At 51.6% G+C, this 27247-nt stretch overlaps 9 protein-coding genes across 9 annotated transcripts; 5 read left to right on the forward strand and 4 right to left on the reverse strand.

Annotated features, from left to right (window-relative positions):
- Positions 1-200: 200 nt before the first annotated feature.
- HMPREF1120_07534 (dolichyl-phosphate-mannose-protein mannosyltransferase) lies at positions 201-2665 on the forward strand (the record flags this gene model as incomplete). Its single annotated transcript, XM_009161759.1, has 3 exons — positions 201-443; positions 505-2149; positions 2214-2665. The coding sequence occupies 3 exons, from the start codon at positions 201-203 to the stop codon at positions 2663-2665; spliced, it is 2340 nt and encodes a 779-aa protein (XP_009160007.1).
- Positions 2666-3397: 732 nt separating this feature from the next.
- HMPREF1120_07535 (uncharacterized protein) lies at positions 3398-4323 on the reverse strand. Its single transcript, XM_009161760.1, has one exon. The coding sequence runs from the start codon at positions 4127-4129 to the stop codon at positions 3782-3784; it is 348 nt and encodes a 115-aa protein (XP_009160008.1). The 5' UTR covers positions 4130-4323; the 3' UTR covers positions 3398-3781.
- Positions 4324-4343: 20 nt separating this feature from the next.
- HMPREF1120_07536 (choline-sulfatase) lies at positions 4344-7373 on the reverse strand. The gene is made up of 2 exons (XM_009161761.1): positions 5633-7373; positions 4344-5561 (listed from the first exon to the last, which is right to left on the reverse strand). Exons 1-2 carry the CDS (start codon positions 6570-6572, stop codon positions 4792-4794), a joined length of 1710 nt encoding a protein of 569 aa, XP_009160009.1. The 5' UTR covers positions 6573-7373; the 3' UTR covers positions 4344-4791.
- A 1586-nt stretch (positions 7374-8959) lies between these two features.
- On the forward strand, positions 8960-9820 carry HMPREF1120_07537 (uncharacterized protein; the record flags this gene model as incomplete). The annotated part of the gene is made up of 1 exon (XM_009161762.1): positions 8960-9820. The coding sequence occupies one exon, from the start codon at positions 8960-8962 to the stop codon at positions 9818-9820; it is 861 nt and encodes a 286-aa protein (XP_009160010.1).
- Positions 9821-11213: 1393 nt separating this feature from the next.
- HMPREF1120_07538 (uncharacterized protein) lies at positions 11214-12707 on the forward strand (the record flags this gene model as incomplete). The annotated part of the gene is made up of 4 exons (XM_009161763.1): positions 11214-11538; positions 11587-12365; positions 12416-12609; positions 12656-12707. The coding sequence occupies 4 exons, from the start codon at positions 11214-11216 to the stop codon at positions 12705-12707; spliced, it is 1350 nt and encodes a 449-aa protein (XP_009160011.1).
- Positions 12708-12948: 241 nt separating this feature from the next.
- HMPREF1120_07539 (uncharacterized protein) lies at positions 12949-14185 on the forward strand (the record flags this gene model as incomplete). Its single annotated transcript, XM_009161764.1, has 3 exons — positions 12949-12991; positions 13038-13262; positions 13509-14185. 3 exons carry the CDS (start codon positions 12949-12951, stop codon positions 14183-14185), a joined length of 945 nt encoding a protein of 314 aa, XP_009160012.1.
- A 149-nt stretch (positions 14186-14334) lies between these two features.
- HMPREF1120_07540 (uncharacterized protein) lies at positions 14335-17411 on the forward strand (the record flags this gene model as incomplete). Its single annotated transcript, XM_009161765.1, has 6 exons — positions 14335-14694; positions 14741-14874; positions 14918-15063; positions 15118-15438; positions 15489-15655; positions 15723-17411. The coding sequence occupies 6 exons, from the start codon at positions 14335-14337 to the stop codon at positions 17409-17411; spliced, it is 2817 nt and encodes a 938-aa protein (XP_009160013.1).
- On the reverse strand, positions 17344-20632 carry HMPREF1120_07541 (uncharacterized protein). The gene is made up of 2 exons (XM_009161766.1): positions 19956-20632; positions 17344-19898 (listed from the first exon to the last, which is right to left on the reverse strand). Exons 1-2 carry the CDS (start codon positions 20011-20013, stop codon positions 18406-18408), a joined length of 1551 nt encoding a protein of 516 aa, XP_009160014.1. The 5' UTR covers positions 20014-20632; the 3' UTR covers positions 17344-18405.
- A 1626-nt stretch (positions 20633-22258) lies between these two features.
- HMPREF1120_07542 (uncharacterized protein) lies at positions 22259-26059 on the reverse strand. The gene is made up of 4 exons (XM_009161767.1): positions 25636-26059; positions 24540-25541; positions 23882-24493; positions 22259-23740 (listed from the first exon to the last, which is right to left on the reverse strand). The coding sequence occupies exons 3-4, from the start codon at positions 24100-24102 to the stop codon at positions 22528-22530; spliced, it is 1434 nt and encodes a 477-aa protein (XP_009160015.1). The 5' UTR covers positions 24103-24493; positions 24540-25541; positions 25636-26059; the 3' UTR covers positions 22259-22527.
- Between the last annotated feature and the right edge of the window lie 1188 nt (positions 26060-27247).

A 27247-nucleotide genomic window follows, 5' to 3' on the forward strand; every position in this document is an offset into this window, starting at 1 on the left:
CTTTGCACCCTCGACCACTTCGACAAGAATGTCCTGCTGTGTTTGAGGCCCAGAAGTGCCTTTCGGTTTTTCACTTCCTGTCTTTGTTCTTCTATCCACTCTCTTCTGATTATTTCTGTTGCATCTATCCTCACGACTTATTCCGTGCCACGCTCGCCCAAGGGCCTTACGTGTACCCGAGCAACCCCCCTTTCGCCGCAATGTCGAGCGCCAACTCTACCCTCCGCCAAAGGGCAGGAAAGGACAAGTCCAAGCCGGCAGTCGATGATAAAAAGATTGATGATGTCCTCGACAGTCTCTCTCAGAATGCGCAAAAGAACGTGTCCAAGGAGTGGGATTACAAGGCAGCGCTGGCCATCATCACAGCTCTAGCTTTTGTGACCCGTTTCTTTCTCATCAGCCATCCAGATGAAGTTGTGTTTGATGAGGTGCACTTTGGAAAGGTTGGTCACGACAGTCTACAATGTGTCCTAAAAAGGCAGATCTAGCTAACAACCGTTGCAGTTCGCGTCGTACTATCTGCAACGAACCTACTTCTTCGATGTCCATCCACCCTTCGGAAAGCTTCTCTTTGCCCTTGTCGGTTGGCTCGTCGGTTACGATGGACATTTCCTCTTTGACAATATCGGCGAGTCGTACATTGCCAACCATGTCCCATATGTCGCCTTCCGAGCACTGCCTGCGCTGCTGGGCGCTTTAACCGTCGTGGTGGTCTTTTTGATCATGTGGGAATCGGGCTATTCGCTCCCTGCATGTGTTTTGGCATCGTCGCTGGTTCTATTCGACAATTCGCACGTTGGACAAACACGGTTGATCCTGCTCGATGCTACATTGGTCTTCTTCATGGCTCTGAGCGTTCTGTGCTACATTCGATTCTACAAGGAACGGCATGACGCGTTCGGCAGAAAGTGGTGGAAGTGGCTCTTGTTGACCGGATTCTGCATGAGCTGTGTCATCTCCACCAAGTATGTGGGCACATTCACCTTTATCACCATCGGAATCGCGGTCTGCCTTGACCTTTGGGGTCTGTTGGACATCAACCGCAAAGAGGGAGCTTTGGACCTGTTCACCTTCGGCAAGCATTTTGTCGCCCGAGCCGTAGGCTTGATCATCATCCCATTCTTCTTCTATTTGTTCTGGTTCCAGGTGCACTTCGCCATCCTCACTCGGTCTGGCCCCGGGGATGACTTCATGTCTCCGGAATTCCAGGAGACACTCAGCGACAATCTGATGCATCAGGCCTCGGTTGACATCTACTATGGCGACACCATCACTTTGCGACACAAGGACACCAAGGTCTACCTGCACAGCCATCCGGACAAGTATCCTCTCCGGTATGAGGACGGTCGTATTTCCAGCCAAGGGCAACAGGTGACGGGATATCCTTTCAACGACACCAACAACCATTGGCAGATTCTTCCAGGTACTCCCAACATCGATACAACCGAGACTGACCGCCCTGTCCTCAATGGTGATCTCGTCAAGCTGCGTCATGTGGTCACTGACACCATCCTCCTGACTCACGATGTGGCATCCCCATACTATCCCACCAACCAGGAGTTTACAACTGTGGCGCCGGAGCTCGCTGCCGGTGAGCGTCACAACGATACCCTGTTCGAGATTCGGATGGAGCAGGGGAAGAAGGGCGCACCGTTCAAGACAATGTCCGGACAATTCAAGCTGATCCATTATCCCAGCAAGGTGGCCATGTGGACGCACACCACCCCTCTTCCGGAATGGGCATTCAAGCAAGCAGAAATCAATGGTAACAAGAATGCCCAACAGACAAGCAACATTTGGTTTGCCGAGGATATTCCCAGTCTCCCCGCCGATTCCCCCAGGCGCATCAAGGAAGTCAGGAAGCCGAAACATCTGCCTTTCTTGGTCAAATACATCGAACTTCAGCGAGCCATGTTTTACCACAACAACGCGTTGACAGCCAGTCATCCTTATGCCACGCAACCTTACCAATGGCCTTTCCTGTTGCGGGGCGTGAGTTTCTGGACCCAGGAAAGCACCAGGCAACAGATCTATTTCCTTGGAAACCCCATCGGTTATTGGATTGCTTCGAGTCTGCTCGCCGTCTTCGCTGGTATTATAGCAGCAGACCAGTTGGGACTGAGACGCGGAGTTGATGCTCTTGATAAACGTAAGTGCATTGACAACGAAGAAGATATCGTGAGTTGGGATATGCTAACACTGATGTCTTGTAGGCACCCGCTCCCGTCTGTACAACAGCACGGGTTTCTTCTTCCTCTGCTGGGCGGCACACTACTTCCCCTTTTATCTCATGGGACGTCAGCTCTTTTTGCATCATTACTTGCCCGCCCACCTGGCCTCTTGCCTGGTCACGGGAGCTCTGGTGGAATTTATTTTCAATGTCGAGCCAGTCCTGGATCAAGAGACGTCGGCCACGATTGCATCCAAGAAGGAAAAGATGGCGGGCAAACTCTCGGACAAGACGAAACGGACATTCCAGACGGCAGCCGATCGATTCAAGGGCCAACGCATGTTCGCCACCTGGGTGGCCACTTTTGTCGTTCTGGCCTTTGTGCTTTTCGGCTTTTTCTTCTTCTTTCCCCTGACCTACGGCTGGCCAGGCTTGACTCCGGCTCAAGTCAATGCCAGGAAATGGCTAGGCTATGATTTGCATTTTGCCAAATGAGTGCGGTCATACAGGGCAGCTTGGGTGGACATGGAGATGGGGGAGATTGAAGGGAGCCACGTGTGATTCATGCAAACATGGCCAACGTACACCAGGAATGCGCCCAGTCCAGCCGTCTGGAGGCTGTGTCTGCAGCTATTCACCTTTACTTTGGCGATGTGACTCAAGAATCAAGTTTGAGGACAAGACAAAAAACAGAACATGGAGCCATTTTCCCGAAGTGGTCAACGAACACTGCACTTTGCAAATGACGAACTTGAACTGGACAACAAAAAAAGCTATTCTGCCCGGCAGAAATCGCCATGCTGATTGGTAATAAAGAAGTCATGGAGGCCCTGTCATCTCGGTTGTGATACAGGCAGTCGGTACGGTAGTCGCGCGGAAGGGCATGGAAGGAACTTGAACTTGGAGATCGATTAGGAGATTACCACCAACACCGGGCAGGCAAGTCAGTTGACCGACTGGTAGTCTATGCCTGCTTTTTTCGAGACCGGTCTGGACCTGGACTTGGGTTTGTTGTGCAGTGCAGTAGTTGGGTCTGCAGGGGAGGAAAAGACTCTGTTCTTCGTTGGGTCCTTCTGCCGTTCCGTTCCAAGTTCAAGTTGTCGAGCACATGTACTACTACTACCACTACTACCACTAGGGCTTCCGCTAGATAGACCGGTATTATCGCCAAAGCGCCACTACTACTGCAACATGCCTGAACAGTCGATACCTAATTTCTTCCTCGGTGCCAGGAACTCAGGCTTGGGCCGTGATGGGCGGACCAGCCAGTAACCAGCAGTCGCAGTACTACTGTAGTACCCTTGATATCCAGAGTAGGTAGTCATTATTGGGCACGGGTGCAGTGGTGCGGTCCTGAGTATCGTCTGTTGTCTGTTATCTGCCATGATAATTGCTGTGCCTACCTGCTGGCTGAGATCTGGGGTCACTGCAATGCTAGATCATGTTATGACTTGTCATGGGATCCCATGCCCCGATTCGAGTCTAGTAGTGGCATAAGGAGAAGTAGTCGCAGTAGTTCTGTAGAAGTGCTAATGCACGGATATACGCAGCCGTCATTCGGTTTCATGATAGTCCTACTACTGATAATAAAAGTAAGTTGATACTGCGGTACTAGTAGTAGATGGTTATCGGTCCGTTGATCATCGGTTGTCGGTCGTCAGTCCTCGCATGTCGGTTGGCGAGTGGTAGTACTCGGCGATAGCATACTACCGGTCGTCGCATGCATTGTTGGAAGTCGGAATTCGGATGTCGGTGTAGTTTGTGACTGGTTGCTACACAGGCTGCGGTTAACCTTTTGCAAGGAAGTTCGAGAGATGTGATAGAGACATGTCGTCGTGAAAGTGTTCGGTTGTCGGAGGATGTTGCTGGACGCATGGGTTCGGGACTCGGGGATCTTCCTGTCGTGTTCCACTGCAGTAGGACCGTACTAGTACTAGTACGTCCGCTCTGACAATGCATGTGAAGACAAGGTCGGGCAAGGCATGGCACAGCAAGGTAAGGCAAGGTGAGGTGGTGCTCTGTAGGTTATCTAGCAGTAGTACATGGACCTAGCATGGCCGGATCCAGTGTAGTGCGATGCGAGGGTCCTGATGTCTGCTTACCCCGAGAACCACGTAGTGACAACAGCTAGCAGGTAGGCAGGCAGGCAGGCAGGCAGGCATGCAGGTATAGTGTGATATGCAGTGGGGAGAGAGTACTTCCTAGGTATGTAAGTAGTGGATGTGTTCTGATACTAGTAGTAGTTCTATGATTCGTCTCATCCCTGATGTAGGTCTGTAGAATAGTGAAACATCTCCGTGTCATCATAAGGTATTATGTCAAGCACCCATCGACGTCGACACCTGGGAAACCATACGAATCAAGACACCAGCTTTTGGAATGCACTCATTTCGAACCCGTATGGCTATGCATCATGATACGCATGTATAAGGTAGTATTGTATGCTTCCCCATCCAGTCCACTTTGACCCTCATTCATAGGAATTGCGTGCGAAACCATGTGGAAGCAAACGCCCAACGCCGCGCTCAGCAATAGAAACATGATATCCCTGTAGTAGACTCAAAGATGCCGTAGCAAGCAAACATCGCTGCTCAGTTCATAAACAAACGCTTCTCGGTCGTTTAACGGTAGTGGACAGCGTCACTGGCAATCTCGGTCAATCTCTTCGGTTGAAGACAGACCACCTCGGCCTTGTTGTTGACTGTGATATGAGCCGGAATGTTGCTGTGCATGGGATACCTTGCTCGTCGCTCCAGCTCGTCCAGAGGAGTCTGAGACCGGATATACTTGGTACGACCGTCCTCATGACCCTTCCAGTCCCAACTCTCGAACCGGCCCTTGGTCAAGGCAGACCAGACCAACCGGCGTTGACGTTGGCAGGTGAGGACGTCTTGAGTGATTTTTTCAAAGTCCCATTTCTTGTTGGCTTCATTCTCAAAGGCCTTGAAGACAGCCTGCGCTTCAGGGTCCTCGCTCGTAGCCAGGTTGACGAGTTCCTGAGGATCCTTGCGCAAGTTGAACAGCTGGGGTGGGTCGATAGGGCAGGTAATGTATTTCCAGTCTCCACGCCGAATCATCATCAATGGTGCCACAGTTCCTTCACCCATGTATTCGGCGAAAACAGTGTCGTGACCACCGCTTCCACCATACAAATGAGGCAACAAGGACAGGCCGTCCATTGGCAGACCCGGAACTAGTTTCGATCCGATCAGCTCCACAAGAGTGGGCATAAGATCCAAGGTGGACACGTTCTGGGAAACCCGGTGAGGAGTGAATTGAGCCGGATGGCTGATGAGCATGGGTACCCGGACCGAGTTCTCAAAATAGGACATTTTGTACCAAAGTCCTCGTTCGCCCAACATATCTCCGTGATCACCAGAGAACATGACAACTGAGAATTGCGTCAGTATACGGACTTTACAACGCGGGGAATGGATAATCCGGGGGGTTGACAAAACTTACTAGTATCCTCGTCCATTCCGCACTTTTGCAGAACTTCAAGCAATTGACCAATGCAGTCATCGACATAGCTCACAGCACCGTAGTATGCCCGTCGTGCGCGTTTGATTTGCTCGTCAGTAAAGTCGTGGCCCTCAAGCTCGCAGACGTGTCGGAGGCGCTTGCTGTGAGGATCTTGTTCTTCTGGTTTGAGGCTGACATCGGGAAGGTCAATGTCCACGCCCTCGTACAGGTCCCAATACTTGTCCTCAATGGCATAAGGGTCGTGAGGGTGAGTGAACGATACTGTCAACGCAAATGGCCTCTTTCCAGGGGCTGCACGGGCATAGTCGTACAGATACTGCTTCGACTTGTACAGCACCTCTTCGTCATAATCGAGCTGATTTGTTCGCACACATGGCCCCGCCTGCAGAATAGAGCTACTGTTGTGGTACCACTCCAGTCTGCGGTCGGGGTCGTCCCAGTTCACCGCCCAGCCATAGTCGCCCGGATAAATATCCGCAGTCAATCTGTTCTCATACCCATGCAACTGATCTCCGATAAAATGCATTTTTCCAGCCAAGGTGGTTTCGTAGCCTGCCTCTCGCAGGTAATGCGCGTAAGTAGGGGTCTCGGAAGGAATGGAGCAGGCATTGTCGTAGGAGCCGATCTTGGAGGGGAGTTGTCCGCTAATCAAGCACATGCGAGAAGGAGCGCACAGTGGAGAGTTGCAGTATGCCGAATCGAAGACCACGGATCGTTCTGCGAGTTTGTCCAGGTTCGGTGTCTTGATCTGGGACTTGGGATTGTGCATTTTCAACAGAGGAGCTGCCAACTGGTCCGCCATGATGAAGAGGATGTTGGGCTTCGCTGGGAACAGCGGAGTCGAGAAGCCATTTGCGCCGTGATAGCCGTTTGGGGGCGATACTGGTGGCGAGTCTGGGAATGGGTTGTAGGATCCCATGGTTGTGGTTTGTGCTATGTTGACGCAAGAAGGACTGTATGCTTGTTTGCTTGTGTGCTGGTCAATTGCGTCTGAGGCAAGAGATCGTGGTCTACTGGCACAAAAAGAGATAAGAGACAGAGAAGTAGAAAGTGGAAACGAGAAGACAGATATAAGATGCGACGAAAATGGTCACGGAGCCCGAAAGTCGTCCTGCCGCACAGGAGATGCCAATTTCTCCAGATGTTGTGTGGTGCGAGGACAATTGGACTAGTCGGCGCAGACGGAGGGAGGAGGAGGAATCAGTCCATCGATCAGTCGGTCTGTGGGTGATTGCGATTAGGCTGGCAGAAAACGAGGCAGCAGACGCAGTGAAAGTTTACTGCTCCGGGAATGGCGTATGTGGGGACGGTCGAAGTCTGGAAGACGCGGCTCCTGCGAATGAACAGTGCGTCGGAGCCCGGGCGGTCAAGCCTCTTGGGCAGCCCTGGGCTCCTTGCTCCAGCTCTTACGTTTCCAGTCATTGCAAAAGTGTGGAGAGGTGACACATCTCAGTAATCACGCTGACAGCGTGTTTGATCGCAAGGAGCCGCGCACGAGGAAGGCAAGGCAAAGGATGACGACGAGGAAGGGGCGCGACACCGGCGATACCACGCGATCAGTCGTTTCATCGGCGGGTAGTGGACAAGATGGCGTCCTTCATTGAAATGGCAACATTTTCTGGAGAGAGCACGCCATTGTTTGCCACAAACGGACGGGCCAAAACAGAAGGCGGTGAGAAAGAGGAGCATTGAAGCCTTGACACTGGAGCCTGCGATGGCCACTTCCGCAGGCTCAGCTGCGCAGAGATCCGGAGCCTTGGCCCTACGGCGGACCTCTTACTATCACTAGGGCCCAGTAAGACTCCTGTAACCCCCCGAGCCAGGCTTATCCGACCCCTGGCGACTGTTCCCCGGAACCCGATCGACGATTGGAAAAGCCCCTTGCAGAAGATGGAAACCTACTAAATTAGCCCCCTTTCGTTGTTCTGCTAACTTTAGCATTGGCCTATCACCACTCAGGTTTGAGGACTTTACCTAGGTAGGCGTTGTAGGGCCTGCACTTTGTGTTCCCTCCGCCTGCAGGGCTGCAAGGCGTGCAAAGGAGAGGCAGAAGGCTTCCCAATCACAGCCTGAGATTCACTACTTCCTTAGCATCAGGTGCATCTATTCCCTCTACAAGTATCATCATTGGCTCGTTTGGTGCACTTTCCTCGCAGTGATACCTAGGTAACATTGGATGGAGGACAAGGCTGGGCTCGTCCCCGCATAATCCGGAAATCTGAAGATACCTTACCAGGTATGTTATGATGTTCGGTTGACAGGGAACGGAGACTCTCCCCAGAAATAAATCATAACACAAAGGGACCCCGGACGACCGTAGCCTGGCTTTGCTGACCCTCACCTCTGTTGATGTGATTACCTCTCCTTTATGCTGCTAAGAAATTGTTCGGCTTACTGTGACACCTTGGCAGATTCACCACATGATGTATCTACCTTGTAGGTAGTATCCAGGCCTGTTTCCCAGCATTGCTCCTCCTTACATGCGGCCAATGCATCAGTCGCCGGATGCCGTGTCCTCTCACCGGCGCGCCTCAAAGTGGTTGCGCAGCTATCCCCGAATGCTATTGCTCCCTCTTTGGCAGGTTTGCATAAAGTTTGAACGGGGTAGGCTGATTACGCTATGAAGTCCCCTTCGAAACGAATGCCAGAAATTGGTCTGCTCTTCTACTGCCAGAAGTGTCTCCGGCCAGAAGGGATGCCAGGCGAAAGGAATGAAAACAAGGAAAACAAGGAAAACAAGGAAAACAAGGAAAACAGATCTTCCTAATGATTCGGAATAACTGGGCTTCGATGCTCTCTCAGAGTCTTGCGCCCGTGGCTAATCGATATCAATCGGAACATAATGCGATGGAGGATAAGTTGTAAGTTGTCGACACATCTACTGCACAGCTCGAGAACGCTTCCCTACCTAGATAGGATGCAGGCACCTTTATACAGGCGGGGCTCATGGGCTCCAACTTTTGAAAGGGTTCCCGACCCACGTGATCTGCTAAAATGCTACTCAGGTAGCTAGCACTCGACTAGTACCTTGGTACTTTGCGCTATCGTTGAAGCTGCAACTGGTGAAGACCTCCCAGCCTCCTCAAATCGCATTTTGAACACCTCACCGGCATCAACTGGCCGCCTCTTATCAGTCCATTCGTTTGTACACCCGGTAAACGTTCATTGTAATCCGACAGTTTTGCTGCAGGCTACGCTGCTTTGCGATCAGTATTTTGCCTGTTGTCTGAGTCGCCGTTTTTTAGGCAATCACGATCCCAGCGCTTCGAGGCTTGTCCTTTTTATTCGCATTGAAACCCCGCCGCGATGGCCGATAACGAAGAGAGCATACAAATCGCCGACTCCGGTGAGGGCGACGTCGAAATGGGTACGGCCGAAGAAGGGCACGAAGTGGAAGACGACACTCAAGAACAGCAAGAAGGAGAGGGCAACGTTACCAATGAGCAAAACGGAGATTCTGCCGTCACAACCAGAAATCCTCGGACCGTCTTTCTCGACTATTTGAAATCGCCGATTGTGCATCTCGTTGTGGGGTCTGGAGATGACGAGACGACTTTGACCGCCCACAAGGCCATCCTTGAGGAGTCGCCGTTTTTCCAGGAGAAGCTGTCGGGTCTCGACGACGAAGACCTCCGTATCGACCTCCACGAAGAATCGCTAGATGCAATGGTTTGTTTTCTGCAATATCAGTACACCGGCGAGTACTTCCCCCGGCGCTTGGCGAACGACAGTCTCGAAAGCGACCCTTCTATGCCCCCGATCGACAACACTGGCGAGCAGTTACTGCGACACGCGCGCGTGTACACCCTGGCTGGCAAACTCGGCATGCCGGCCCTCAAGACGCTCGCCCACGCCAAGATTCATCTTATCAATTCCACCGCGGTTGGGGAAATCGCATATGCAAGATTTGTGTACGGAAACACCCCGCCGGACGATGTCATCATTCGCAAACCAGTGGCGGCATTCTGGGCAACACGATCACACGTTCTGCGACACGAAGCCGAAGCGGAGTTCAAGGCCATGTGCTTGGAGTATCCGCAATTTGGTTTCGACGTTTTGAGTCTGGTGCTGGACCAGCGGGAGAAGCGAGTGAGAGAGCGCGAAGAGCACGGCACACCAGGTGGCACCCGGGGCCGGAAGAGAATGCGACCCAGCGTCAACATCTGATGAGGGAGGCCAAAATCCATGGCTGTTCGCTGAACAGTTCCACTGGGGGCGCATGCTGTACTAATTGCCAGACTTCATCCTGGAGAGCGCAAAGCTCTGTTTTGTGGATTTGTTGTTACAGTCCAAATTCATGTGTACCATATCACGTCGAAGAATACCCAGGGAAAAGGCGCTGTGTAGAATCAACCCACGATGATAGACCACATCATCGCCAATGGTCCAAAAAGTAATAATAAGATAGAATACATGTTCTTGTGTTCATTCGTAGAGCTATGCCGGCAGGTGCTACCAACCTATTGGAGTTGCTCGTGGCGAAGCGTTTGCAAGAAAAGGTCCTGGTCGTTTGGTCCTTCGCTGGTAGATACAGGTGAATCATGTGCAGATGATAATAGGGCGAGCTTCATGTGCAATCGATCAGGAAGCCATTAATACTACTGCAGTGGTACTACTACAACATTGTAGTCCAGGCTGCGCCTCCGAGTGGCGGGCTCAGGCTTTCTGAGCTCCAGGAGCACTCAGTTTGAGCAACCCACTACTGTCGTAGTACAGTACTTCCTACTCCCTTATGTAAGACGCCTAACATGCCTCTTTCTGGGCATTGCGGGGTTTTCCCTTCGGCCATCAAAGTTGACCCCAGCCTGTGAAGCTGCGCTGAGCCTGCCCACACGCGACGCCGAGGTGCAAGCGCCAGTTGAGTCCCAGTGCCAGTGTGACTCGTGGAGCCTCAAGGCCGTAAACCCGCCTCAAGTTTACGAACGGAAGTGAACCTGCTCGACACCCTATCTTCTACATCTCCATTCCATGTCGCGCGGCGCAGTCACGTAGACCTGCCCGATCGATCTTCGTTGACTGCCTCCGCATGCGATGAGTCCTTGCGATCCTGCTGAGTGCGACGCCGCGCGAGATTCCTCTTCACAGGCGTGATTCCGAGCCTGATTTACAATCCGTCGGCCAATGTCAGATCTACAAGATGGGCCTGATCATGCAGGCAATGGTACAAATAGAGACACGGGCAATCGGACTTCGGTGTCAAACGAAGCCTTGTCCCCCACGGCTTCGCGCAAGGGCAGTCAAGCCTCGCCAGCGGATCAGCCCAAGAAGAAGCGCAAGGTGAATCATGGTTCGTAATCTCCTCCCACAGCGACATATGCAGCCCTAGCTAACCATCCATCAGCATGTGTCTATTGTCGTCGCTCGGTGAGTCCGATTCATTTTTGTGATCAGAAGGACCGAGATTCGAGTACTACGTATGGGACTATGATAGGCTAACAGATAGTTCGTGTGGGATACACAGCATATGACTTGCGATTCGGTACGACGCCTCTTCTTGCATGACGAGCCTTTCTTCTCCATTGAGATGTCTTCTGGCTAACGCAACCCTTCTCGTGGGGCCATGTCTCAGGATCGACCTTGTCAACGCTGCATCAAGAGAAACATCGGCCACCTGTGTCATGACGAACCTAGAGAAGGCCATGGATACCACAAGAAGTCCAAAGGCGACGCAGATGTCGCCGTGGCAGGAGACGAACAGTCGCCTGCCAAAGATGAATATCCCACGGCCCAAAATTTGCAAGCACCTGCGCCGATGGACAACCCTGACCACACTCTCCTGCAAGATGACAATATGGGACTGAGACCGCCCACGAATGAGACCCTGGCTGTCGCCAATCCAGGTCCTACGACTCAGACCGCAGGTATTAATGGCAATACTCAAGGCCGTAGGTGTGCATCCATGTCCGTGAGCTACGCATTCTGACGGTGGGCAGACTTTGGATATAATGACCCATGGCTGGGAGTGCAGAGCCGCTTCCAGGACATGCACGCTTTCCATCCCAGCTACATCTTCAATGCGAACGAGGTCACGGACGAGTACAACTTACTCAGCGATTTTCTAAGTACCAGTCTCCTTGAAGAAACGGGAATGTATTCGGCCGAAGAATTTCAAGGCCACCTCAATGACCCGTCCTTTATGAATTCCATGGCCGCTTCGGCCTTTCCCCCACTCGCACTTGACGCGATGGTCCCCCAGAACCGCCCAAATGGTGGACTAAGCACCAACCCGAGCAACGCCGCTCAAGCTGCGATGATCTCCAGGCCATCTAGCGTCAAGCCAATTTCAGACAAGGCGCGTGAGAAGTATTACATGATGGCAGCAGATCCCACAGGCGCCGAGCCTCCGGAGGAACGGATGAACAAGCTGCTGAAGGCCAAATACGATGCCGGGATGCTCAGGCCATTCAACTATGTCAATGGCTACGCTAGACTCAACAAATACATGGAGAAGCATATGAAGCAATCGTCTCGACATAAAATACTGATGCAGCTAGATCAGTTCAGACCCAAGTTTAGGGAACGAATGCAGAGCTTAACAGATATTGAGCTAGTCCTCGTCGAGATGTGGTTCGAAAGGAGTCTGATGGAGTACGACCGGATCTTTGCTAGCATGGCCATTCCGGCATGCTGTTGGAGGAGAACCGGCGAGATCTTCAGGGGGAATAAGGAAATGGCGGAGCTGATACAGGTCCCCATCGAATCGTTGCGTGATGTGAGTATGCATCTTGACAAGGCATTGTCCGCCGCTGACATTGTTTCCAGGGCAAACTTGCCATACATGAAATCATCGTCGAGGATCAACTAGTCAGCTACTGGGAGAAGTTCTGCGCCATCTGCTTTGACCAGCAGCAGAAGGCAATGCTGACCAGCTGTACATTGCGGAGCCCGAAAGAGGGCTCCGACGCCGAAATACCGTGCTGCTTTTCCTTCACTATTCGAAGAGACAACCATAACATGTAAGTTCACTTTGACTCCTGTTTAGCTTCAGCTGACCTGTTGCAGCCCATCGTTAATCGTGGGCAATTTTCTGCCCATGAACCCTGTCAAGCATTGACTATTAGGGATGGTTTGACATCTGTACAAATTCTAGAAATTGTTCAACTCGAAGGTTCTTGTGTATACTTGTCTTATTCGTGCTTCTTAAATTGTTCTGCGGTGTGCCCCTTTGTTCTGGAGTTGCCTACAATTCCACCATGAGCCAGAATCTTCAGTCGCGTCACGTGCCTCGTACGTTCACGTTCCCTATACTTTCCTGACTGCGCCCAACGTCTCTCTATCACGGCCATATCGTTACAATGGTTTCGGAAACATTTGCAGGCAAGGCGCAATCAGTGCTTGGTATGTTGTTACTACCTGACTCGGGTGTGCTGCTAATCCAGCCCAGATTTCGCAAGCCATCTCCAGGAGTTCTTGGCCAAAGACCAAGATTCCTCCTCCCTGGAGTTTCCAGATGTCCTTTTCTACGTGCGCGCCTTGCCTCTGCCACGCAAAGAACTGACCCCGAGCCACCGACTGGAGTTCGACCGAAAGGGCGTTGCTATCTGGAATACGTGCTGCAAACTGGCTGGCAAGAGCGGGTCCCCGCGGTACCTGGCACATCTGGCTGAGGGTATGCCGATGAAACCACTTTTGGCCTTGTCTGATCACTTGAAGTTCGGGCCTTTGCGTATCTTCTTCTTGAGAGTTCAGCAAGCTCTAGACGTAAAGGTTACCATGGCCCCGACCCGATCACACGTGTCGGAAGTAACTTGTTACAGGTGAACCCAGATTATTTACAAGCGCTCTGAAAGCGGCCAAAGCTTGTTTAGGTGATGCGTTCAAGAACTTCCATTGCTCCAGCTGAGTTTGTCCGCAGACACTGGCCTTCTCGAGACTGCAGCTAGGATTGTTGAGCAGCTTGCCGCGAAACAAGATGGCTTATCCCAAGCGTCCCAAGAAAACATCTTGAACGCAAGCAACTTTGAAGGAGACTCGAACGTGAAATACTTGCTGTTGCGGGTGGCATTGGTTCGTCTTGGCAGAAGGCAAGCGAAAAGAGCTGACATTATACAGGCATGGAAACAAGATCGCCTTGACCTTGCTGATCATTTCTATGCACAACTTGAAGCCATGCAGAAGGAGATGAGCTCAACCCGGATGGGGCAACTAGTCGATCTTTGTTACGGGATTGGAAAGGACCAATTCAACCGACGACCACGCGAGCCTGACATCAAATGGCTGAAGCGAGCCTGCCTGATATCCAGTTGCACAAATGCCGAAACTGCAGACGTCGACATGCAGGAACTCAGACTGACGCTGCTACACACCTATGGTAAGCATTATTCAACGCATGCAGGTCTAAATGGAGTCTTATGCTTTCCTAAGCCAGGGCCCTTCTTGCCTCCAGTGGAGGATTTTCCAAAGGTGACAACGAACTTCATGAGACCCTCGGAATACTGTGTCAAGTATACTTTCGCATGGTACATTCCCTTGATCGGTCCTTACAAATCTAGGAATTTGGCCACAAGCTACCGGTCCTGTTGCTACACCTAGAGATACACGCACATGGTCGTGCACCCTGTCCCGGCGAATATAATACCGGTAAGCGGCCTTCTCGGCGTCTCGCCCTTCGAAGCAGTCTGATAGAAGCAGTACTCTCAAAAATGATACAACTTGTCCATATAACCCAAGCAAATCACAAGATGCAAGTGTTCCGCGGCTTTTTGGGATATCGAATGGAGCTTAACGATTATCAGGATCCTGTGGTATATCCACCTTTTGAAGACGAAGAGGTGTGCCGTCAATATCCTTTCTTTTCGAAGTCGGCTAACAATAGTAGCTTGCAAGCCATAAATGCTCTGGAGACATATATCGTTACAAGACTCGTCCCCAACGAAAACAACGAGTGGACCGAGAGTGCTATCCTCAACTTGATTTGGTTGCTTGTGGAGTCTTTCGATGATGCGGTCAGAACGTCGGCCAATATGCATTCTATTTTGGACAAGATTCACCGAGCATGGAATCAGACACTGAGTCCGGAAGCAGCGCGCTCTGCCCATGTTGTAGGTGTCTAGCAGGTCATTGTGCCGGGATTTGCTGATGGCGCAGGTGCTTTGGAAGCAAATCGAACGCTGTTACGAGAATGGAAAGAAAGACAACACCATACAATGGTGTCGAGCTGCGTTGCACGACATCTTCGCCAATGCCGGTCACCAGAACATTGGAAAGCTCGAAAGGGATGAGTAGGATTACCACATCTGCTAACCCACTGCTTACGTTTGGCAGGAAGATGATGAAGTGCTATTTAGAGCTTTCCGACTTGCAGGCTGCCACCCAAGTATTCGAACACATGGCCCCCGACAGAAAACGACATCCGCTGAGTCAGTATGTCCGATATAGTTTGGCACTTCGATGCCAGGATGACGCAGCGGGTCAGGTTTCTGTCTTTCTGTCAGAATGATCTCCGAGTCTGACATCTTTCTCAGTACGATCGGCATTGAACTCGCTGGCCACATTGCATGATGAAAGAAATCGACTTTTGTCTGCAGCCGTCGCCGAGGCAATACAACACGGTACCAAGGGTCAGGCAGCCCAGCACCTCCAACGACTGCTCGACAAGTATAAAGACGGAAGACTACCTCCTGAAGTGGATGCATGCGCGTTACTCAGGTCAATATCCACTTTCCAATGCTGGGCCCTCGTTGACGTTGGCAGGTGTACTGCGCAACTTCTCCTGTCTGCCATCGTTGAGAATTCCTCTGCTCGCGACGAATACATGTCCCGACTCTGTGGTCTCTTCAAAAACGGTACGCTCAAGTGTTGCCATTGTTATGGCGCCCTTCCTAACTGTAAACAGCTCCGTTCCTCATTCAGAAGTCCAATGATGCAGGTGACAAGGAGAACCCTGTTGTCTCGGTACAAGACCATGAATGGTTTCTGAATACGGGACTCAATGTCGCTGTGCAAAATGTCGACTCTTGGCCGGCAAAATACATACTCGATCTGCTCGAGTATTCTAGGCTGGTAAGTAAAAGCCTTACGAGAGTATGCCTTGTGTCATAGTTTTGACATGTATACGTCGGGTTTCCAGATACAAGGCCCTTTAAGCTCAACGGATGATGAGAAATTGACGAAACTGGTCCGCGATGCCGACGCTCTATACGTTCAAGCAGTTCTGTACACTGCCGAAGCACGGTCGTCTTCGCTGTCGTCCTGGACCATTGAAGACCTTCCCAGATCGTCGTATTCCAGCAAGTCCCCACCCTCGTCGATACCGGCAGATATTAAAAGGACGTTGTACAAGAATGTCCTTGACAAACATACCTCCTTCGGCGAGAACTTCAATTCAATGCAGATATCATGCCGGGACGCGGTAAACGCAGAGACAATCGTTCGGAAAATGGGCGAGAAACTAGTCGTCCTGGCTCCCCTGGCATTCGAAGCCGCCTTGTTCATGACATATTCAAGTGGCAACCAGGATGGTGCGATTCGTGATTCTGACGAATCAACTCTGGTCCACATCATCGAGGAGGCAGTACAGCTTAAGCCAGCGTACAGCACATATTCAGTCTTCGCAGACATGATCTTGTCGGCCGTAACGGCTCCTTCAGGTTCAGCTCGCGATGTGTCTCCACGCCCTGGTGGTCAACAGGAACAAAATGCCAATGCGAGCTCCAACACAGCCATAACGACAAGCACGCCACCTCGTCTTCCGGTTTCTACGGCGACCAAACTTCTGGCCACACTCATCGATGGTCTGCGCGATCATTCTAGTTACGATGTCCCTCAAGCATCACGCTGGATCCGGTGCGTGGTTCAGGTCATCCTTGACCAGCGCGGAGCAGACCCGGTCGCACCACCATTCCAACGAAACACGACTACTACTGCTGCTGCTGCTAGTACCAGTGCTTCCGAAGATGTGAACAACTTGGAGACGTTGAGGGTGATCACAGACCAATCTCTGGCGCTTGCACGGTCAAGCCTGGCTCTGGCCAGGTCCAAAGTATCGGTTTCCGGCTCAGGCATAAACTCGAACAAGGGTTCGAAGGCGGCTACGGGGTCGGCCGTGAATACAATTCTCAACAACAACGGTGACAGGCAGAAACAAAATTCCGGGATGATGTACCCCTCCGACGAACTCGAATGGCTGGCCACCATGCTGTTCAATCTCGCCATTGATCTATTTGTTGCCGCTTCTTCATCGTCTCCTTCCACATCACGAAGAGTACCAGCGGACACAGATGCTACTACCAATGTGACAGCAGATGATGGTTATGAGCTCGATGATGACAATCATGCCGACCACGAACTTGACAATTACAATACCCAGAACCAGAACGGCCACAATGGCGACCGCAGGGATGACGACAACAGTGGTGATGTCGACGTTGATGTTGATGGTACTGACAACAGCAACGGCAACGCCAATGATGTGACCGATGAGAACGAGGTCCTGATCCTCCAACCACGATTCTGGGCATCCAAAGCAATGGAACTCGCCGACCTGGTGTTAGCCTTAGAAAAGTGGACAATCCAAAGTCGTCCTGGTACTGGTCCTGATCGGTACACCGATATGGAAGTGGATATGGATATGGATATGGATACTGGCAATGATACATTGGTGCTTCAGTCATCCAGTACAGATGAGGGCGCAGGTCCAGGTACAGGCCCAGGTGGAAATGGAGATGGAGGTACAGGCTCATCTATCACCACCGGGCCCTCTTCCAACCTTCTTGCGACCATGTTACGAGACCGCGCACAAACATTAGGTTGGATGTGAATGTGCTGAAGCATTCAGTTGAGATCCATAAATAGGTACCTGAGTCGGGTGGTTGGAGTGAAGTAGATTACAGACGTTAATGTCCTGAAGGGGTCAGACTCAAGTCCATTTAGATTCTCGCATGGTTCATCACAGTACTAGTACATACCTCGGTAGGTATAAACATGAGGTGCCCAAAGTGGAATGAGGTGTCGGAATGAAACACAGAGCTTTTTAGGATCATGAATCTACTTTCCTGTAATAAATAATCCACTAGCATCAAGCTCAAAAATCTCATCTTTCTGTTGACTTAGTTAATATGTAATTGGATTCGTTCGTAGTATCTCTTTGTCACTGTCATGCCAGAATAACTTCCACTCATTCATCCTCATATCACCGATAAGCCAAGCCCTTCCCCTTTGTTGTATTTCTTTTTATCATCATCCACTGCATTAGATACTAGTAGCCTTATTTGCCATAGCCATCATGATTGACTGTTTTCGATCGATTTGATTTGATTTGTCCGTGACGCTGATGGTGCTCCAAATAGGTCGTGCTGTGCCGTGTCGTACCGCGTCAAACCAAGTCATGAAGGTGAGCTGAGCTGAGATGAACTGATATGTAATAACTTGAGATACAGTAAGTTGAGATTGAGGTGAAGTCCTTCGCCAGCTGCCAAAAAATGATGTGATGGGGTATCTCTGATAAAAATGAAAGGTATGAGTGAGTGGGAAGGGGATATGTGAATGGTATGACGAGTCGAGTCTTTCGGGTCGTCATCCACGCTGCACACACAAGCACCAGACTTGATGTCGTCGTGAGTTTCTTTATGATCCATCATCTCGGGCGCAATTCTCGGCCGTGATACTTCGTCTTTTAAACCCTGGGCCGCAGACGTGACCGGTGCCAGAGCGAGAATGTCCTGTTGTCCAGTGCTGGCGTGAACGCAGAGAGACACCAGGGCGTGTGCCGGGTGTGCCAATGCCAATTTCATGACTCGTCTTCATTATCATTATCATTGTTGCCATTGAACATCACTGTGCAGCAAGGACGCCGTCCCACTAGGACCGACTCGTCGACCAGTCAAAGGCTCAACACCTAATCTCGCGCTCAACATTTCCACGCTTTGTTTCACCCGTTGGACTTTTGCAACCACCACTTCCAGCTTCTTCATGGTACTCTGCTTGCCCATGTCTTCCAATTCAGGCACCAGATCATAGAGTTCGGCATATGCTCGGGCCGTGGCATCGCGACGACGTTGCTCCGAGTTTGTATGATTTGCCTTTTTCTGTTCTAACGTGAGAGGCACTCGAGTAGAAGGTGTGATCTGCCTGCCCCCCGAAGAAGCCCGTGGGGTTTTCGATTTCGCCGAACTTACACTGGCCTTCTTCTTGCGAGACCCTTTCGGAGGAGGAGGATTTGGATTTCGAGGTGGGCGGGCTTTATTGGAGGGCCAGGGTGCAGGTGAGGGCGATTTGGCTTCGGGTTCTGTAGCAGCACCATCATTGACGTCTTCGTCATCCTCTTCTTCTCCCTCTACGTTGAGGCCATGATTACTTTCATCCACAGCCTGTCCTTCCACTTTAAGTGGTGTATGTGGTTTGCCAGTTGTCAGGGGAGTGGCTTGCTGAGAAGATGATGCCGGTTGTTCGTGCTTCACAACAGAACTACGTTTCCTCCGTGCATTTGTTTGTGATTTAGAAGGCTGCGCCATGGCAGCTTGTTGGCTGTGGCCGCTTTGAGACACGTCATTCCGAGGATTCTGGTCTGCATGAAACTCATCAAATGTCCTTTTCTTCGACCAATTCGGACTCGAAGGTTGTGTATTAGGTCGAGTGTTTGGCTGAGTGTTGGGCTGAGTGGTGCTTGCACTAGCTGGCTGGAACCAATCTAAAGGATGCGTCTGCATGGCTGCCGGCATATCAGGATCCAACAGATTGTTTGGTGCGGCATATCCGCTGGGTTGGAAGCGGGAGTCAGTGCCGAAAGCCACGCCCTGTCGAGCTGGTAGCTGCTGCATGTTCATATTCGCCTGGGCTGGGAAAGGCTGTTGCTGTTGCCAACCAGGACCAAAAGCCGGCTCCATTGAGGCAGCAGTCTGGAGTTGGGTAATCAGAGGATGGGCATAACCATCACTATAGGCGGTCGCCGGCATGCCACTAGCCATTGTATCTGCATGTTTGACCATGTTCATATCTGGCGCCATCATTCCAGCAGAGTACGGGAGCCCAGCTCCCGGAAATTGACGCGGGTCGACGACAAATCTTTGGCCCATCCCGGTCTCGGAACCAACGAACATAGGTGGCATGGCAAAGTACTGCTGCGAACCGGCCAGCATATTGAAATCGGAGGGCGTCGGGTGTTTGGCGACAGCGGCATTTTGATCGAAGTCGTGAAAGAAATTGTCCAGGTCTTGGTTCTCATGGGCATTGAGTAATGGCTGGCCCGGAGGAGGCCCAGGGTTCATGAATTCGGGCAAGCCCAGGCCATGAATGTTCTCCTGTTGATCTGTACAAACAATGTAAGCAAATGACTCTGCGCGCGATGTTGCGGTGTGCACCATACAGCCAAACGGGAAGTTCTGCTGTCCGCCATGGGACGACATCCTTTGGGTCGCCAACATCAACCAAGCACCACCTCGGCCGCCTCCAAACCACCCTGGAGCTGCCTTGGGATGGAAGAGTAGCTACCCCAACCAGCGATAGCAACGGGGGCAATGCTGGCGGTTTCGAAGGGAGCTGGGAGATCTTCGCGAGTGAATGGATGTGCGGTCGGGTGTACTCGATGAAAAGCCTCAGTGAAGCAACCCACTAGACGCAAACGATGATTCGAGCGAAAACAGTTCAAGGATGAAGGGCATAACGTGCCATGCGGGAGGAGATGAAGGTGAAGTGAGGTTGATCTGACTGGATGATGCGATATAGATCTGTTGGGACCGGTGTCTGTGGAAGCGGCTGAAGCTGTGAATGCAGGGCACTAGGCTCGATAAGCAGAGTTCCAAAACCCGCAGGCACACAGGAGACTAAGAGAAGAGTTAGAGTGCAAGCTGGCACGTCCTGTTGTGCCCAATTGGTATGGGATAACGGGCAATGGCGGAGGGAAGAAATGTTGCGGTCGAGACGATGAATCTTTCACATGTGAAATTGATCGAACGACTGAGTCGATGCGCAGGCGCAAGCGCAGGCACAAGCAGCCGCACGATAGGCACCGGTCACAGAGCCTGTCAGATTCTGATTATTCTTGCAGATTGCAGATTGCACCCACGTACGCGTCAAAACTCCGTGACCATTCCACCCGCTTATGCTTACGTAACCCACTAGTGTTTACACCACACTTGACGCGTACAACTATGCAACACTTTACACTTGATATAGCAACTATAAGACGAAATAGCGACTTTATATAGCAAAATGGCGCCTTCAACTCGCGCAACTGAACGCCCGAGCACACCGCCTACTGGCCTAGCTAATAAAGAAGCTGATACAATCAGAAAGTCGCGCTTTTTCGAGGCTTTCGATATACGTAAGAATACCGAGTCACTACGCTCGATTGCTTATTCACAAAACATTGCACATTTAACAGCGTCAAAGTGGCTACAGTAACGAGAGCGCTCTGGCCGAGGTGCCTATCGACGTACGCGCTCACAGTCTACTCAACTCGGTAGACCTCGTATAGTCGATAAATCGGCTCTCGAAACGCTTCTATCGCCGTTACGCAACCCCGTACGTACCGAGCGACTCGATCGTCAAATAGCGTACCACGATTTACAGGTTTCTACGCGTACGCTACAACGGTCTCTTGCTCGCGATACAAATCGCGCTCGATTATACAAAGTCGCGACAGTGAAGAAGCAATTGCGGCCCGAGAATAGGCGAGGATGTGTAGCCTACGGCAAACGGCACGTAAAAAAGACTGTAGACGAGTTCTTTCAGTACATAACTTATACAGACGAGATCCACTTTAACTTCTAGGACGTAAAAAAGCAGTACATTCTACGCGAGCAAGGAACGCGTTACGAGGACGTGAATATCGGTACGTAACCAGAGAAGCGAGAGAGTCTCGTACACTATGCGGCGAGCGTTAGTTATAACCACAAAAGCGACTTACTTTTCTACAAGGATAAAGTGCCTACTATTCGATAAGAAGAGGTACTGCCACGTCCCAAAAAGCCTCGGAAGTACAAATACGAGACAAATGAAGACTTTTAGCATCGATATATGGATTGGGAAGCTAAACTCCCCCCACAGCTAGAAATTAAGCCAAAAGGGAATTCGATAACCCAAGAATACTATTCAAAACGCCTTCTACCACACTACTGTGAGGCTATTCAGAGTCTGCGCGCTAAATTTCCTTTAGTTGATCTAGTAAAGTTTCTGCTACTCGAAGACGGAGACCTATCTCACGGAATGAAGAGCGACGGCGTCGCGCGCCAAGTTAAGAGGCGCTATAACGTCGAGAATCTCGTACATCCTGCACAGTCTCCTGATCTCAACCCTATCGAGGGCGTCTAGAATATCCTGAAGCAACGCGTACGCCAGCGCTCCTGGATAACTGTTGAGGAACTCAAAGCAGTCCTACGAGATGAGTGGAGCAAAATAACCTTGGATGATATACGTAAGCGTATCGACGAATGGCCTGAGCGATGCGCGCGCCTAGTAAAAAACAATGGGGCGCCCATCCGAAGCGACTTGTGGTAGTATATTCATATATATCTCTCAAAATCTCTTGTAGTAGTCAATACGCTTCCTGTGAAACGTACGATATTTGCTGACGTAAGCATAAGCGGGTGGGGTGGGTAAGTGGTCACGGAGTTTTGACGGGTACTGTGCACCGAGTCCACGGCTGAGTCAGGCCTGTCATTTTAAATGGAATAATTGTCGACTCCCGCTGGCTGCAGTGGATTCCGCCGGCAGCCTCGCCCCTCGCCCGGCACCTCCTGGACAAGGCTGCGTGCCGCTCCCAGCCCCAGATCATGAGTCGAGCCTCGGCTGGTGACCATGGTCTCTCCCAGGGTAGCATTCTGGACGTAGCATCAACACGGCTACTAGTATTACTTTGTGTGATTCCAGGTGCACTGCACCACTACTAGATAGGTACTATTGAAGTAAGTCATCCACCAAACTTGATGGCTTCCGGGTCAAGGGGGTTTTCCTTTGTTTCGCTCAGGTCGATCTTGGACCGTCACTAACTCTGCCATTCCCCAGACGCCCCCTTCTCCTTCGGGACCGTTCTTCATCCATATGCTAGATCTGTGTCGTCGCATTTTCGCACCGGGCATCTGGACAACGACCGACCCGTCTCCTGCAATCCACTGCATGGGAACTCCCTGAGTCAATTTGTCCGACAAGATCCACATAATGATCCATATATGCCCCAATATCTCGGCCCACGTAAATACCCTGATCCTGTATTGATGCTTCTCCCATGGATCTTTTGTCAGGCGGGTCCCGAATCCCGCCTTGCCTTGGGAGATGAACTGACTGACGCCATGCCAGAATTGTTCAAACTCCTGTTCGGTCCATACGGGGGTTTGAGCATGTTCCGCCGGCGACCGCCGGGGTTGTTTAGACGATCTGGGACCAAGTTTGACAGAGAATTGCCAGTAACCGCGCTCGAGCACTCCGACGTCTCTGGCAACAAATGCTGGCCGAAAATACTTCGCGAGAGGAACCCGGGCCGAGACCTTCTCTAGCGTCTTTGTGATATGCGTCGTGAATTTAGGCCGGCCGCCTCGGGGATGGGGCGCGGTTACATGATCAGGTAGCTGTCTGATGACCGTGCCGTATTCCTGAGCAGGTTCTGGGGTCCTACTTTGAAGTTTGCGAGCGGAAGCAGATTGTTGAGGATGTGAGTGCCCTTGTTGGCACAATTTGAACCGCTCCGTGCCTTGAGGATGCTCAGGAGTGGTCAAGTCCACAATTGCAGGTACCGGTTTGCCGGGGGATCTTTGCGATTGCCACCCTGGTGCAAGGCTGTCTAGTTGAACTGGTTGCGAGGGAGACATCGTTGATGTTATGGACTTTGGGCTCTGTCTGACAGGAGACTCGAGGGGAGGCGACCGCGATCTCTGAATTCCTCTGGTCGGAGGAGCGGGAGAGCGTGCTTCTTGCACTCCGTCTGGACGGATGGCATTGTCGTCGGATCCATTAGACGTAAGCCGCCGTCGTTTTCGTCCGCAATGCCTGCCTTCAATGCGGAGACCTTCCTGCGAATCCTGCCCTATATCTCCTGCAGTCTGGCGCTGGACAATTCCCGCCCCAGAAGGAGAAGGACTGGAGGGTTCATGCGATGAGAGCCTTGCAGAGAGAACTGTGCAGGGAGAATTCCCTCTTCTATATTGGCGTGAGGTCCTGCAGAAATCTCAGTAAGGATTCCAAGTAAAGCAAAACAGAAACAAATGCTCGCTCAAAGTGCCCAACGCCTCAATCTTTAACGACTAGCTAAACCCCCAACAAAGCTGGTATTGATGGGCTTCAACAGTATGGACCTACCTCTGAGTTACAGGCGCGTTAGTTGCGCCATTATTGCCTTGCACAGTTGTGCTAGCATCAGATGGTCGTGCAGGACTGTCGAACTCTGCGCCAAAGACTCTGATCACGGTTGCAGGGCGGAAGTCTAGGATGGATTGTGCGATGGCAGCATACCGCTTATCGTCTTGGACGGTGCTGCAGGCAGTAATATGAACAAGGAGCTCACATTCAGGCGCGTCCATTCCAGCGCTAGGGCGTTCGCTCTACCGGTACAGCGGAATCTGGAGGTAGTACATAATGGCGGGCAGGTCGATAATGTGAGGTCCAAGTTGGTGCACGTTGAAAGAAGAATCGGGAGCGTGCACGGGTCAGCCGCCTCGGCAAGAATAATAATGGACGCGTTGAGCAGTGAAGACGGCTGGATTCACTTTGGCGGTTAACTTGTCAGTTCTTTGTCGTCCGGATCCCGTGTAGGGAAAATGTTGCTGTCATCGTCACTTGAGCCCTGTTTGTACGACCTGTATGTCAGATGAGGTTCAGTCTTTACAGAAATTGAACTCTTCGCGGCTCCACGTGGGACAGACGTCTTCAAGTTCTGCGCGCGTGCACAAATGCCCGGGGCCTTAACCGCATCTGCCAACTGTCACCGACTTGTCCGCTGGGAATGTTGTCCACTCACGATATTCTTATCTCTCCACAGAAACTCCATTCGTCTACAATTCCAAATCCTCGTCCCAGTTCAGCCTGACGGCCAAGTGGCTGCTTCCTATGGCTCCTGTCGCAGCCAATAAATGTGATTGTCTGCGTTAAGAAAGGGACCCGTTGATGCCATCGATTCAGCACTGACGAACAGCAGGTGCAGCTGCTCAATGGAGACGTGGCTTTCAGTAGTTGTAACTACCCTTAATGCCGGGTGCGCTGTGGTGTTTGTGATTCCCGGCACAGCGGGTCTACGCTGTATAATATCTCTATATACCCTGCTTGGACGGGGTGTTGTCTGCTCTCAATCAAAATGCCGTGGTTGATCAGCCGACAAAAAGTCTCTGGAGAAGCGTACTGTTCGCGCCTTCCTGTGCTTTGTATATACCCAAGCTCCGGGCGGCCAGATTTCAGTATTACTGGCTTTCCTTGGATTCATCGAGGAAGCATTGGGATTTACGCCCAGCCTTTGCACTGCAACCTGGAGGCCGCTTGAAACAAGCACAAAACGTGCTTCATGTTTATACAGCCTCCCTCTGGAAGAAGTGCTGCCATCGGACCGAGCCTTGCGCTGACATAGCTCATGTGACTGAATGATGCTCAGCTCATGAGCGGCCGGGCACTTTGCCTCACACCCACTGGCTTTGACAACCCATGTTCTGAGTATTCGTTGTGGAGTAGCGGACAGAGCTCATCGGGGCTTGCCTCACGTGGTCGTGGCGGGTGATGATGGTTGATCCTCCAGCTCCAGCACCGACCGTCAGCAGAGGCCGTGCAGAAAAGGCAGACCGAAGGCCACACTACGATGGGCGTTCCCGGAGGCGCCGTTGAGGCCGCTGGAAGGCTGAGAGTTTGGAAAGACAAAGGAGGTAGAAGTGGTTTTTGACGATGCGATCCATGGAAACAAGCGAATTGCATGTTTGCCAGTGGCCTGCGGCTAATTATCCAGAAGTTTGCAGGTGGTGTTCAAGTTTGCTGGCAGCTGTATACAACCTTTTAGTGGCCAGCACTGAATCGCGGGGGATCTGCGACTGTTTTCCACGGCACACGCGCCGATCGGCCATTGAGCAACTTACAGTCAACGGCCCCTCAAACTTCCCATGTTTGCTGTGGCAGTGATCCTGGGGAGGAAGATGGGATTTGGCCTGGTGTCCGTGGTGTTGTACTTGGGTACTTTTGAACAGATGGTGAGTCGAAAAGTACAGTGTCTGTTGAGTCGGGCGCTGTACCAGCATCCACGACCCTCACTGCAGTGAGCCTGAGTGGCCTGTTATCGGCGACGCGGCAAGAAAAGCCGGCGATCTGCACCCGGAGCGCAAAACTCCAGGGGCGCAATGCAGGCGTCGCAGGCACTTGGCAGGGAAGCTGATAGAGGCCAATGCTGTCTCCAATCGAATTGTCCAAGGCACGAAGGGACCCTGCCAGAGCACGACCAAGTCAATTGTCAGCCTCCACGGTACGCTCCTTCGACCTCTGCCCTCCCCTGTTTATACCTGTGGCCTTTGCCTACTAATGGTCTTGTTGGTGTTGCTCCATCTATATTCATACTCTCCATATCGACTATCGCGATCAAGTCATGGTTCTGCATCCACTTCCCAGCCCGCTGATTTTGTTACTGTTGCTACTGTCTGAATGGTTCCGAACCATCCAATACTTTCAAATTATGGCATGACTCAAGTCTTCGGGGAATGGCGTCTGGACATTCAATTATACATATTTTTACGTGGTGATCTGCTCTCAGCGTGTTCTCCTACTGAACTTGAACGCCAGGAGTTACACAAACTCCCGCGTATCGAGTCTTTGTCTTCCATGTGCGACTCTACTCATCACCTGTCAAGCAGCAGGTCTACCCGCGCCATTCGCTTCTCATGACCAGGTTGAGAAACCCCCGGCTGCCTGCGTGAAGTATGAGGTACTTCAAGACCCAATCGACTGCCTACACTGCCACCCTGCACGAGCAATGAACCGGCGCGTTGCGGACCCTTCTCGACCCTGGATGCCCGGTGCGCTGCAAATCCTCCCGCCAATTGGTTGCCGCCCTGCTTCAGCCAGCTTCAATCCCACATAATCTCCATTCCGCTTACTTTGACTACCTGCTTAACGTTCTTCTGCCATCCCCGTCATTCCGCGCGGTTTGCTCAGGTCTGGCTTGTGGGTGCCAGCAACAAGAAGACGATACACCCCGACTACCTTAACGTTTCTCGCTTTGTCCCTTCTTGATACCTGTTGTCAAGCTTGCGATCTGGAGAGACACTACGATCCGGCCCTTCTTCGGTTCGCTCCAGGGCCCTGCCCAACGCTTCTGCAACGGTCCTGTCGCACAGACTGACCCTACCACGAGCAGCAATCTTGTCCCGCTTTCAAATATTGCCGCACGCACCCCCCCGTTGACAAAGCCTCCACGATCTTATTACTACTACTACTACTGTGACGGCCACGATTCAACACTGTCGGCTGTCTCATGGGTGGACTCAGAACAACAGCCTAACTGCCCCATTTGCAATCGTAACCTCTTACACTTCGCAGATCCGGATTACGCACTCCAGTCTCATCTGACACAACCCCATTCCCGATAATTCCGGATCCTGGTCTTGCCGATTTTGGTCTGCCAATCGACCCATATTTCAAAGGAAGGTTGCGCTATCTTTGTGCCAAAAGTGTACATTCGCATAGCCGACTGGGCTTGAT

The sequence above is a fragment of the Exophiala dermatitidis genome (assembly GCF_000230625.1).
Source record: "Exophiala dermatitidis NIH/UT8656 unplaced genomic scaffold supercont1.6, whole genome shotgun sequence".
NCBI lineage: Eukaryota > Fungi > Ascomycota > Eurotiomycetes > Chaetothyriales > Herpotrichiellaceae > Exophiala > Exophiala dermatitidis.

Bases quoted from the DNA above. Each gene is read 5' to 3' on its own strand.
- HMPREF1120_07535 (XM_009161760.1), bottom strand. From the start codon at position 4,129: ATGCATTGTCAGAGCGGACGTACTAGTACTAGTACGGTCCTACTGCAG.
- HMPREF1120_07536 (XM_009161761.1), bottom strand. From the start codon at position 6,572: ATGGGATCCTACAACCCATTCCCAGACTCGCCACCAGTATCGCCCCCA. The intron at 5,562-5,632 runs GTAAGTTTTGTC...CGCAATTCTCAG, and splicing joins CGGAATGGACGAGGATACTA to TTGTCATGTTCTCTGGTGAT.
- HMPREF1120_07542 (XM_009161767.1), bottom strand. From the start codon at position 24,102: ATGGACGCGCCTGAATGTGAGCTCCTTGTTCATATTACTGCCTGCAGC. The intron at 23,741-23,881 runs GTAGGTCCATAC...AGATTTCTGCAG, and splicing joins AACGCGCCTGTAACTCAGAG to GACCTCACGCCAATATAGAA.
- HMPREF1120_07541 (XM_009161766.1), bottom strand. From the start codon at position 20,013: ATGTTGGCGACCCAAAGGATGTCGTCCCATGGCGGACAGCAGAACTTC. The intron at 19,899-19,955 runs GTATGGTGCACA...TTGTTTGTACAG, and splicing joins GCAGAACTTCCCGTTTGGCT to ATCAACAGGAGAACATTCAT.